This window comes from Charadrius vociferus, unplaced genomic scaffold (assembly GCF_000708025.1).
Source record: "Charadrius vociferus isolate BGI_N301 unplaced genomic scaffold, ASM70802v2 scaffold72, whole genome shotgun sequence".
Classification (NCBI taxonomy): domain Eukaryota; kingdom Metazoa; phylum Chordata; class Aves; order Charadriiformes; family Charadriidae; genus Charadrius; species Charadrius vociferus.
The window spans coordinates 8,649,668-8,662,794 of record NW_009647830.1 but is presented as its reverse complement, the minus strand read 5'-3'; the positions used below and the strand labels follow the sequence as shown (position 1 = coordinate 8,662,794).

The following is a 13,127-nucleotide window of genomic DNA, read 5'->3' as shown; positions in this document are numbered from 1 at the left end:
TAGCTCACACCATCGTTGTCTAATGCCTAAACCTAAAGTGGCTTCTGAAAAAAAACGTTGAGAGATTAAACACTCCATTGATGCTATAAAAAAGTAATAGAAAATTTCTTTGGAAACTTTGTTGGTTTGGAAACTAAGGCTCGAGAAGTCATATATATATCATTTTATACTGTTTTTCAGAAATTTCAGCTGGCAATAAAGGTATTACCACTGCCATACTTACTGAAAGAATTGTTTACACTAAAGGACACTGAGCAACAAATCTGACATGCATTACCTGCAAAATAAGCTTTATTTGCTATAATTCTAGTTTTTAAGGAACATACTTGCCCTTGTATTTTGTTTTATCTGTTCTAGCTCCCCACTCGACAGCCAATCTTCTCTGAGCAGTCTCCTCTTTCACCACCCCTCATGTGCTTTCACAGGTCATTCAGTTCCACTGTTCATTCAGTTGTTCCATGCTATTCAGTATTTTTGGGGACTGCTTCCAATGTCTGAATTTGATCCTGCCTACAAAGTCTAGTATATTCCTGCCAATCTCAGCACAGCAATGTACCTCCTATATCCAACACCCTAAACTCTTCATAGCACCTTATCAACTCCCAAATCTTCCTGGTTTATTCTGCAACCACAGTGCAAAATTTTCACCTTCACAGTGCAAAATCGTATGATTTCTTTCAGACATAATTTCAACAGCTACATTCCTCCTTTCATGCTATTTTTTCTTTTCCTAACCTGTTTTCTACCTAAAAACCTAAGTAGCCTTGTATAGTCTCCAATTTTCCTTATTAAGCCCTCTCCCCTAATGATTAATGGTGAAAAAATACACATTCATGCATTAATCATGTTTGAGAAAAGAGACTGCATCTTCTGGTTAGGCTAGATGTGATCGCTTTTATAACTTTTTATAAGACTGTTCACTGATATGTGTTACTCATAGTCGTATTTTTTTGTGGTAGATTAAAAAAAAAAAAAAAAAAAAGACACTATGAAGCCCAGTTCTGGAAATATGTACAAACCTGTTGTTGCTTCTATAACAGACTGTTCACTGATATGTATCACGTTGTCTTTTTTTGTAGTAGACCCCCCAAAAAAAGGCACCATAAAGCCAAGTTCTGGCATTATCTACAAATCTGTTGTCACTTATGTTCCAAGTCTTATTTTCCTGAAATTTACCATGGTCATTATGAAAAAGTAGTGCCACTTGCTGTATTGTTATTATGATTTCATTAATTTCTTATTCATAAATAAGAAATAACTAGGTTAATTCACATATCACCTTGACAAAAGGAAATTTTAGGAAAATCCCATTTCTTAATGTGAACATTCTTGCCTGCTTACAATTCCTATCACTTTTTTGTGTGTGTTTTCCAGAGTTTCTTAGCATGTTAAGAATAAGTTGAAATGATACCTAGAAAATATTTCTTTTTCTGTATAAAATTATTTGCACTAATACTTTGCAACATTGCTGGAAATTTTTTCTAGCATGCAGAAGACTGTTTTCACAATTTCTTGTTCTTTGAATTATTAATTTGACATAAACAAATGCTTGTCTGTTTGTCTAAATAGTTGTATATATTTTGCTGGTATCGTGTAAAATACATATGAATAACTTGAAATTAAAGAAACCCTATAATTTCAATTTAAAATGAAGTTGTAGGCAGTTCATACTCTAGAAAAGTTGTAGTAATTGCCAGGAGAGATGTGTTTCTAAATCACACTGTATGTTTTATATATGAGAAAGAAAAAAATGTTATAATTATTTAAGCGGTATATAATGGTAAATGTGCAAAAAAGTTTTATTTTCAAATTGAAAAATAATCTCTACTGGCCATTAAAATTACTGGGTTATTTGTTGTGAACTTCTTTGGTCATGATTCACATACATATTGTTTTTCTACAGCTCCAGACAGTCCTCCAGAAAATGTGACTGTTTTAGCTACATCTCCTCACAGTATTAATATCAGCTGGAGTGAACCTGTCATCATTACTGGACCAACATGCTACCTCATAGACATTACATCAGTAAGGCAACTCTCTTTTATTGTAATAGCAATACAGATGTTTGGGGATACAAATACCAAAGCAGATGTTCCTGTAGAAATTACAGGACAGACATAAACTGGACTGAAATACAGTATGACTGTTTCTATTTCCACATAAACTCCACATAAGAATTGATTTTACATTTATAAATTTGTTAATGGGAGATAAATTAGTTACTTGGTATTAAAAAATGTGTGCTTACAAGAGATCTTGGACAAAGAAAAGTGTAGCTATAAGTGTGTACAGGTAAACAGTAAGAGATCTTTGCAGAGCTGTATCTCCTAACAATAATGATGCTCTTTACCAGTAAAATTAATAATTACTTTTTTTTTTTTCTTCAAAGGAAGGAAAAGTTCATTGTCATGATTTTACAAACCATAGTGGAAAGCCTAGCAAAAGGAAGTGACTTGTACAAAGTTATACAGCACATCAGAGGGCAAACTTTAAAGTCAGACTGGATTTCCCATTTTCCACTTGGTGCTCTGTCCATCAGATTAGCTGTATTTTAGTAGCACAGCAATAACACTTCTTTCTCCTTGATCTTTATAAGCCAAAAAAAAAAAAAAAAGGCTGACATAAGAGAAAAGCTTTAGTGGCCATTCTCTTTTCATCCTCTACTACCCTTATAATACTCCTTAAAACAACCATTAATAAACCTCATTTCCTGCCCTGTGGCAAGATATGAAACTTTCTAAGTTCGAGCACTTGAGAAGTCTTAAGTAGGATATGGGTTCCCTGTTCTTCCAGAAATTATACAGAAAGAGATATCAGTGAAAATGGGAAGCAGTTTACCAGATTTTACCTAGGTAAACTTGCTATTTGTGACTTCAAAAATCCTTAATCTCTTTGTTAGATAACAGGAAAAAACCTGAAAGACTACTTCAAACTATTTAAAGACTTTAAATAGAAAGGTCTTTCAATTTGCTGAGAAGAAAGGGACCCTTATGTGTGTCTATTCAATGTTTCTGACTTTGTTGTAAGAATTACAGATACGCTAAAATTGAATGCTGAGATTTTTGTGCAATCAAAATTTCTAAGGAGACCAGTAAAAAAATACCAAATATTTTTAAGCTCCTCAGTAAAGTTACAAGAGAGAGTTATGTGTAGTCCTGCTATTTTCTCTTCCTCTAACTTCATTGTACTATATGTAGAGTGCAATCTGTTCAGTTCTGAACTTACTTACCACAACGGTACTATGACAGGATGAAGGAAAAACAATAATAAGGGGAATGCTAACATGGAAGGAATGGTTCCTTGGCCCATTGAGTAGGTCACTATGTAGTTACATAACAATTTTTATTTCTCTTTTACTAAAGTTAGAGAAGACCTTTTCCTCGTGAAAAGTTCCTGTCACTTTTGACTAAATAGCATTATAGTACATCAGCTGAAAAAAAAATCCTTTTCATGCTTTGATAAAGCTTCCAAAATCAGTTTTCAAAGCTTGCTTTTTTGTGTGTGTAATATTTAATCACTTTGTATCTAAATGATTTTTCCTCTGTCTGATGGTTCCTAAATTATAAACAAGTTGTCATCTAATTTTACACTATGAAAATGTTATAAATACCTTATCAATGTAAGTTAAAGTAAAATTCCTAAAGTAAGATGAACTATGGCATATTTCATGGGAGCTTGCCAGCATTCAGGAGGAACTGAAAAACCTGTTTAAAACATTCAGTTTGGAGGGTTTGGGTTTTGTTTTTACAAAGTGTGGTTTTGTTTTTACAAAGTGTGGTTTTTTTCAACTCTTTTTCAGAAATCTAGCTTTGAATTTAGGGATTCCTTGTAATCAGATGTTGTCTGTCTAATGATCAGTAACTACAGGGGTCAGTTCTGTAGATAATCATCTTAGTAGACAAATCTATTCCTTCTTAAAGGCCAATAAAGCTGTCACAATCTTTTTCAGTGAAAATTTGAGTATATATTTTATTGTCCCAGTGGGAAAATTTTTATGAAGACTCCAAATTCCACAAACTTCCTGTATGTATAACTTTACTCATTTTAGTTCTCAAGTGAGTATCTTTAAGGATTTATAAAAATAGGCTTACAGAACAGAATATTTTCAGATTTCTACTCTGTGATGTCTTTATTCTTAAAAGGTAATAATTAGCATTTATTAGTGAATGCATTAGGGTTCTGTTTAAATTGCTAGGATGTTCCTTGCAGTTTTATAGCTCAGAAAAGCTAAAGAGTACTCCCTCGTTATTATTCCTCCAAATAATATTTTAGTTTGTCTTGCTGCCTACTATGATTAGAACTAGCCGTGAATAAAATATTCCTGAAAATGAGTAAGGAAGGTGGAAATGAACCATTAAACTTCAGGAAGAATAGAAATAAATTTAATGATGTAGTGCTGTGATTGTATTTTATCTCTTGTATAAATACATGCCAGATTTTTGATAGTCAGATAGGAAAAAGTGTTTCAGCTCTTCATGGCCATCCCAGGAAATGAATGTCTGTTTAGTCCATCAGAAAGTTTAGTTCAGGTTAATTCTCAGTGGGGATAGATGCATATCTGTCAAATAAAAGGAACGCTTGAACTATTCTAATGTTGTAGCAGCTGCATTTAATACAGAATTCATCCAGTGGGAAAACTACTGTACAGCTACCTAATCCTCTTTTCAAATTACACACTGAAGAAACAATAATGAAAACATCATTAACTGTAGTGGGAATAGACATAAAAAGAATTTTATAAATGATACTTGATCAAACACTAGAAAAGCTCCCATTTTTTCCTTTTCCTCCTTTTTTATGCTAACATTAGAATTGATTAGTTGTATATAGAGCCCAACACGGTAGATTTTTCTACAGAACTACAGATTATTTGAGATGTAGGGATGATAGGGATCCCTAGAAGTAATGCAGTCCATATCCTGCTCTAGCACAGAAACAAGTGTACCTGGAGTCTTCCTCACAAATGTTTCATTATCCTGTTCTTAAAATTATCCAGTGCTAAAAATTGCTCAGCAACCCTCAATAGATTGTTCTAGATTTTAACTAAACTTATAGTCATAGTTTTAGTCACATATTTAGGTATAGCATTGCAGGTTTTAATTAATTATTTAATTCTGATCTTTTTTTGGTGCAAATAGAATTTCTGTTTGTTTTCATGAACTCTAGAAACAATGGATTATCTTCAATTTACTAACAGCCTTTTTCATATTTTGAAGTTATTACTATGTCTTCCACCATTCTCTCTTTTCTAGCTTGAACCGCAATTATTTCTGCTTTCCAGATTTTCTAGTGAGAGAATTACTCCCTCCCCACTGTCTCATAAGTAGCACTTCTATTAATATATCCCAAGAGGAACTGCACTTTCTGGAGTGATATCAAAATTATATATTGCTACCCAATTTTCTTTTTGGTTTTTATTTTTATTCCAAACAATTTTCTGCTATACAGCTGCTCATCTTCTGAATTTCTGCCTAGTTTGATTCCCATTTCACTGCATCTCCCCTGGCCCAGTGTCTAGCAATCGGTTCATGTTTGCTTGGTGGAAGACAGCACCAAGCCAACGGCCCATTTCCGTAATCCCACTCTATATGAAGGGCTAAAGAGGCAACATGTGGGTGAGATGAGAGCATACTCCCCTGTGCAGCTTTCCAGTCTTGGTAGCTAGAGACTTCTTGTGACCCTTTCTATGTAAATGGTTAGAAATTTGGAAAGAGAAAAGTTAAATAAGGTGTTCGAATAATAATGTCCTGCTTTTGGCTGTTTCAAGTCTTGTAATCATGTTTTTTTAATTATTATTTTACAGGTAGATAATGACAATTATAAAGCTCAATTTCTGAAGACAAATGATGAGGGTAAAGTCTTAGAAATTTCTGATTTAAAAGCATTTACAAGGTATTCTGTAGTAATCATTGCCTTTACGGGGGATGTTAATGCTGCACTCCTTGAAGGCAAGGCTAGTTCTCCAGTAATTGTCTCCACTTTTGAAGCAGGTTTGTATTTTTCTCTACTTTATATGGATCAAACGTCACAGTTTTTCTTTCATCTGACAAATAAATGAGCGTTTTGAACATGTGGTGCCAATTTGTTCTCACACTATTTTTTCTTTAATATTTAAAAAAGTGGCAGTCAACAAAAGAAATGATGGTGGTAATATGGTCCTATCTATATTAGCGCATATATATATATATTTATATATATATATATATATGAAAAATACTTGTCTTAGGAAGGGATGACTCCTCCCTGGGGAGGTGCCCCTTTCCCTTAAGAGACTATTAAAAACTCTATACGACATCCTTGGTCTTGATGCAAAATTTAAATATATAAAAACCAAGTGAAGTGAATACTACCATTTATAAATGGTACCTGTACTGACTTGAGGACAGTATACATGATCTGTATATTATCAGTGAAAGGAGGTTGCTAGTAAAAGCCCACATGGATCTGTGCTTGAGTCAGCTGTTGCACAGATTCAAAACAATAGAGAATTAAGTAGATACTAAGGTGACAAAAGTTGCTGATGCTGTTAAGTTACTCAGAAAAACAAAACTGAGAAGTGAAAGTGAGGAACTGTGTAAGGACCTCATGACACGAGAGGCCACGTTATAGTAAAGTAGATAGCATTTGCTCAGGAAAATATAAACAGATGTACATGGGGAAGATATAGTCCTAGCTTAACGTACACAGTTCCTGGTTATGCTCTGTCTACTATATTTGCTGGTTTTGAATTGCTCACTCAGGATAGTTAAACAATCAGACAAACACACAAAACAACCAAAAAATATTTTCTGAAAATATATTGAAGTTTTGTGTCATTCCAACTAATTATCAGCTGTGTATAAACTACAATTGCCTTATCTCTAGTGAGGTTAGCTGCAGGTCAGCTTTTTTTAGCTATATACTCAGGTTAATTTCAGGTTTACCACACAGTGATTGTATTTATCATTTATCTTTCCTTTGATGTATGAAAATCCAATGTCCCTAATGATATGATATGATATGATATATGATATGATATGAGTGTGTGTGTATATATCTCTCTAATGCCTTTAATACTTGAAATTCTAATGATTTCATGACCTGTTTATGTCCCTGGAGGCTGATATGGTCTTTTACTGTGGAAAAATGAATGAAGATTAAATTAGGTGGGAGCTGGGTCTGTCCTGTGAGCTATCTGTTTTGGTAGCCCTTTCTCTTATGTAAAAATGTAATACATAACAAGGTGCAGTACCTTAGAGAGGAGCAGTTATTTTTTCCATCTCGTCTTGTCTCATCGAGTTTGCACAATATAGCATATGACTGAGTTAGGAACAGTTTACTAAGACTTACTCCAGAGAAGCCTGAGTAAACATTTGTTGGCTGGTGTAAAAAACCTGGAAGGTATGACAACTGCATCTAAATCCTTGGCTGAGGGAATGTGTTTACCTTCAGTTGCTTGATTTCACTATTTAGAGGTCACGCTACATACTTGTCTGCTCAGGTACAGCAATAAATATTTAGCTGCCTGGAAAGAATGTTACAGCCTTTTGTTTCAGATAGGGACATGGGGAAAATGATTTATACCTTTGCTGTCTTGAGAATAAGCTACTGGAATAAGTGTTTGACAAAAAACTGTCGTTGGGAAAAAAGCGTGTTGTGTTTGTGTCTGGGCATTGGCTAGCGGAAAGTTTTTTCCTGAAGAGTTAGCTGTGATAAGCAGAGACTCTTAGGAGCACAGTGGGTTGTTTATATGTTGGGAGGGAGCTTGCTGTTGACAGAGAGCTTTCAGAAAGGGATACTCAAGACTAACACTTGCTTCTTCCTTGTCAATCCATGCAAGGATCTGTTTACCCCAGAGGTAATTCAAGGTATAATGATTCCTTCAGGCTTTCTGAGTAGCAATTCAGAAGAAACTTCTGAGAGTAGAGACTACTGAGGGTTATCAAATAATTATTTTTAATATTTGTAGCATTAAATGCTATCATTAAGAATAGGATTTCACTAAATATTCAACTTTTTATTGTCTTTATAAATATTTACATACACAATAAATATTTGAGATATTTTTAATAAAACCAGAAAAGTACCAATGAAATAATACTAATATGCAAAAAGATAATTTGTAATTTTTCAGGTTTTAGTTTAATAGTAATAGTAGTAAACTGATTAAGTGGGTCATTGAAATATTTATTTCAGTGCCTGAAGACCCACCTAACAATATAACATTTCAGAAGATACCAGACGAAGTAACCAAGTTCCAAGTAACATTTGTGCCGCCATCTGAACCAAATGGAAATATTCAGGTGTATCAAGCTATGGTTTACAATGAAGATGACCCTGCTGCCATCCAGATCCACAACCTTAGTGTCATTGATAAAACAGATCAGTCAGTCACTGCCATGATAGAAGGACTAAAAGGAGGACATACCTACAATGTCAGCGTAAGAAATTATACTTTTTCTTTGTTTTTTTTTTTAATTTATTTGATATGAGTGAGAGATTAGTCTGAACAGGGACCATAACTGAGGCTGAATATAAGGTTTTTATGCCAAGAATATTAGCTGGGGTGTGAAGACAGACAAGGCTGAGGAATGAGGGGAGCAATGAAGAGGGTGGACTGAGTGGGAGCAGGACACATTGCTAGTGGTTAGCTTTGTACTCTGGACCACTGGTTCATGTGCTAGCAAAGCAGCCTGTGACATATCATCACAGGTATAAGTCTAAATCTCTCTCTTAATTCCGCTACTTGCATTTGTCATTTGGCTCAGATGAAAGGTCTAGTTCTGCAAGGAGAGCTTGCTAGAAGTGTGTGCATGAAGTTCTTTCAAATAATCAGAGACTAGGACATGAGAGGAGGCAACGTAACTGTTTAAGTAGGCTTGTTTTTCTCCTTTTTGTAAGAGCTAAATTACAAGTGATGAAGTGTTACTGTACTGAGGACTGTAAAGAAATATCAAGTAAGTTCTAGCAAAGTGTGAAAGTGACAAAAGGAATGTTTCAGCATTTATTGTCACTTGAAATATATCCAGATTTGGCCAATTTGAAGTTATTACAAATAGTCATTAAACGAAGTGTTTGTTGTTTTTTTCAAGGTCTATGCAATTAATGGTGCTGGTGCAGGGCCAAAAATTCAATTGAAAATAACTATGGATATCAAAGGTATGTCTCACAAAGTACCCATTAGCTGAAATCTCTATAAATTCTGAAGAAATTGCTGTTCTACCTGGGAGTATACAGCTGTGTGCCTTTGTCTATTATTTAGAGGCCACATAATGTCAGAACAGGAACACATAACTGATAGCCTTGAATTGCAGTGCTCAGTTTTACTGTGTATCACTGCTCATTTGCTATTTGTATCTGAGTCACACTGTAAACCATGTGCAGACTCAGTGAAAGAATATTGACTTCAGTATTTTAGTTACCATTAGCGAACAGCTTAGAAGAATATCACAGAGGTATAGCAAAGTATACAGTAGCACAGTTGTGGAAATAAATACAGTCATTGATTGAAATCCATTGAAAAACTAAGACTCAGTCTTTTTATTGTTTTCTCTTTTAATTGAAAACTGATATGCGGAGGCATTTATCAGAATACAGTTTTTAAAGGCTTAAGGCATTAAGTAGAACATTAAGTTGTCCCTGAAAATATGCTGAAGATTTGTCTTGCATAACAGAGCTATGTGCCTGAAGAAAGTACTTCTAGTGAAAATATTTTAAAACGGAACTCTGTGGTATATCTTTGTTCAAAAACAGAACCACCACGGCCTAAAAAGAAACCAGCACCAGTTTATGATACCAATGGGGCGTTACTTGTCACAGCTACAACAATTACGATCAGAATGCCAATATGTTATTACAGTGATGATCATGGCCCCATCAAGAAGATACAAGTTCTTGTTGTGGAGGCTGGAGGTAGAATTTCATAAGTTCTCTTGAAAATTGTTTTCAGGGTTTTTTATTTCTTTATTTTCATGCTCTTTGTCTTTTCTTTTTTATTTCTCTTGTTGGGTCTCAGTAATTTCACATTAGAAAACAGCTAGCAAAGTCATTTTAGCTGTGGCAACAGTACTAAGAGCAAAGTATCTTTCACAATACCTGTGGACTGGGCACTGGATTTTGGGAACACCTAAAACAAAGAGTCATCCATTCTGTTTGAAGTCCCCAGTATTATTCGGGCCGTATTGTTATCATTATATTTCTGTATTCTCGTTTGGCATTTGTGAAAGGTAAATAAATCTGAAACTTTTTTGCAAGGTTATTCTTCTGTTGCTATTAGTGTTGCCTGTAAAAGAATGCAGTCATGTGCAGTTGATGTTTCCATTTCATAACGGGGGCAGAGGGATTTATATAAATCCCTTCTGTAGACTGTGGGTTAGAATGTGTATTCCCTTGTATGGGCTGATGAACATTTACTCATATGAACAGTGCCGTGATACTCTTTTGCGTAATTGCCTACCAATGTGAGTGGGAGTTTCAAGATAGGACATCACATGGTCAGGCTTACTTTACCTAAGAAGGACAAATCCCAGGCATTTGATTCCCTTGTTTTGCTTGCTTTCAAAGTATAGAAGTAAAGCATTCACATTAAGTGAGTTCACATTAAGTGTCTCACCTTTTTCTGAACTTTGCGTTTTAACACTAATGCTACAAACATTTACTTCATAGTTATTGCTGTGAAGATGCTCTTGAATTGATAGATATGCAAATACCATGTTAAGCAACATTTTGAAGATTTTTCTCCTGAGTCACTGGTACTGTCCACTTATGGAAATCTAGTAATTTCATTTACGAAACAGTCTTTACTGTCTTTAGACTAAACACTTTTTACTGTCTTTGCTAGCCATGCTCAGTTTCAAAGACAAGTGGCTTGCGCAAGTGATATCCTCTACAGGCAGAGCTCATGTGCAAGACTGCCCCTGCAATTTTCTAGTTGTGATTCAGTTGACTTACTCTGAGTTAACAAAATATAGATAGTGTGGATAATAAAGAAATTTGGGTTCAAGTGCAAGTACAGGTATAGACTTAATTGTGTAAATAGCACTGATAGCATGCTAAGCTATTAAAAAAAATAATTTCCTATTTGACTTCTTTAATTAACGTCTGGTTAGAATGTAAAGTGTTTCTGATTATTTCTTTACTTGACAATAGCTCAGCATGACGGGAACGTTACTAAGTGGTATGATGCCTACTTCAACAGACCGAGGCCGTATTTTACAAATGAAGGCTTTCCAAACCCACCATGTATAGAAGGAAAAGAAGATCTGAATGGCAAAGAAGAGGTATATGTCATAGGTGCTGATACTACATGTATGATACCAGGCAGCCAAGACAAAATATGTAATGGCCCACTGAAACCAAGAAAGCAGTACCTGTAAGTACATTTGTCTCTATGTTTGTCCAAGAGAAAGATTTAAGTGAAATATACATATTTACAAACACACAAAATGTGTAGTTCAATTATGAAAAGGTGAAGACTGAAATGATCTTCATGTGTCTCTGACTTCAAAAATTTTTGCTGAGGATAAATATGGGAGACAATTTTTTAAAAATTGTTTCAGGTAGCAAAAGATGCTTACTGAGTTCTTAAATTAAATAAGGCCAAATTCAAGATAAGTAATTCATATAGTTTGATTATGTATTTAGGATATCGACACTGAGTCCTTAGTGTCTTTCATAACGTCACTTTAGCAGGTGAGTAATGATTTCAGCTGATACTAAAACTGAAAAATAGTTTTTAGTTTCTAAGTGAAATAGTATTTAAGAAAATGCACATAAACTTTCATTTCATTAGTTTTCTTGGTTTTATTTCACAGATTTAAGTTCAGAGCAACTAACATTAAAGGACAGTTTACAGATTCTGACTATTCTGACCCTGTAAAAACATTAGGTAAGGAGAGCATCATTTACTAAGGTATTTCTTTGTTTCCAAAGAATCTAGACAATTCTGTGTTTGTTTTAAGTACAGTGGTTTCCCTAAAGTAAATAATCTCTATTTTTGTTGGACCTAGCTTAACCAAAATGACTGAGGAAACATATCTATTCCCTTGTATGTCCTTTTGAGGTTGTCAAGAGGTTTTACCTCAGCCTGGACTGTTAAACGGAGAAGCAGTATTGACAAAGTTCATTAGCATATGTTCAGTTATACCAATAAAAATACCATTTTGCCAGGGTAGCGTGCTTGGCGAACTACCAGAGGCTGTACTGTTTGTGCAGTTTCCCTCTGTGTTAGTTGTAGAGCTATTGTTGCGTACTCTTTGATGGGTAAAAAAAATGGCCATACTGTTTGTGCAGTTTCCCTTTTCATTGGATTTAGAGCTAGTATTGCATACTCTTCGTTGGGTATAAAAACTGCCTAGGTGGCTGGGCCCAAAGAGTTGTGGTGAACGGAGTTAAACCCAGTTGGTGGCCAGTTACAAGTAGTGTTCCCCAGGGCTCAGGATTGGGGCCAGTTCTGTGTGATATCTTTATCAACGATCTGGACAAGGGGATTGAGTGCACCCTCAGTAAATTTGCAGATGACACCAAGTTGGGCAGGAGTGTTGATCGCTTGGGGGTAGGAAGGCTCTACAGAGGGATCTGGACAAGCTGGGTTGGTGCGCCAAGGTTCAACAAGGCCAAGTGCCGGGTCCTGCACTTGAGTCACAACAACCCCATGCAGCGCTACAGGCCTGGGGAAGAGTGGCTGGAAAGCTGCCTGGCAGAAAAGGACCTGGGGGTGTTGGTTGACAGCTTGCTGAATGTGAGCCAGCAGTGTGCTGAGGTGGCTAAGAAGGCAAAAAGCATTCTGGCTTGTACCAGAAATAGTATGGCCAGCAAGACTAAGGAAGTGATCATCCCCCTGCGATCATCTGAGGCAGCAGCTCAAGTACTGTGTTCAGTTTTGGGCCCCTCAGTACAGGAAAGGCATTGAGGTGCTGGAGCATGTCCAGAGAAGGGCAACAAAGCAGGTGAAAGGTTTCGAGCACAAGTCTTAAGAGCAGCTGAGAGAACTGGGGATTTTAGTCTGGAGAAAAGGAGGCTGAGGGGAGACCTTATCGTTCTCTACAACTACCTGAAAGGAGGTTGTAGCCAGGTGGGTGTCGGTCTCTTCTCCCAAGTGACAAGTGATAGGACAAGAGCAAATGGCCTCAAGTTGTGCCAGGGGAGGT

General features: G+C 35.7%; 1 protein-coding gene across 1 annotated transcript in view; it reads left to right on the top strand.

The window, feature by feature from the left end:
• Positions 1 to 13,127, top strand: part of PTPRQ (protein tyrosine phosphatase, receptor type, Q) — a 108,986-nt gene that overhangs the window by 64,397 nt on the left and 31,462 nt on the right. Inside the window, exons 27-33 of the mRNA XM_009882671.1 lie at positions 1,904 to 2,025; positions 5,804 to 5,990; positions 8,176 to 8,420; positions 9,072 to 9,138; positions 9,733 to 9,891; positions 11,128 to 11,350; positions 11,793 to 11,866. Coding sequence (XP_009880973.1) covers positions 1,904 to 2,025; positions 5,804 to 5,990; positions 8,176 to 8,420; positions 9,072 to 9,138; positions 9,733 to 9,891; positions 11,128 to 11,350; positions 11,793 to 11,866 — 1,077 coding nt within the window. The remainder of the gene's footprint in view (positions 1 to 1,903; positions 2,026 to 5,803; positions 5,991 to 8,175; positions 8,421 to 9,071; positions 9,139 to 9,732; positions 9,892 to 11,127; positions 11,351 to 11,792; positions 11,867 to 13,127) is intronic.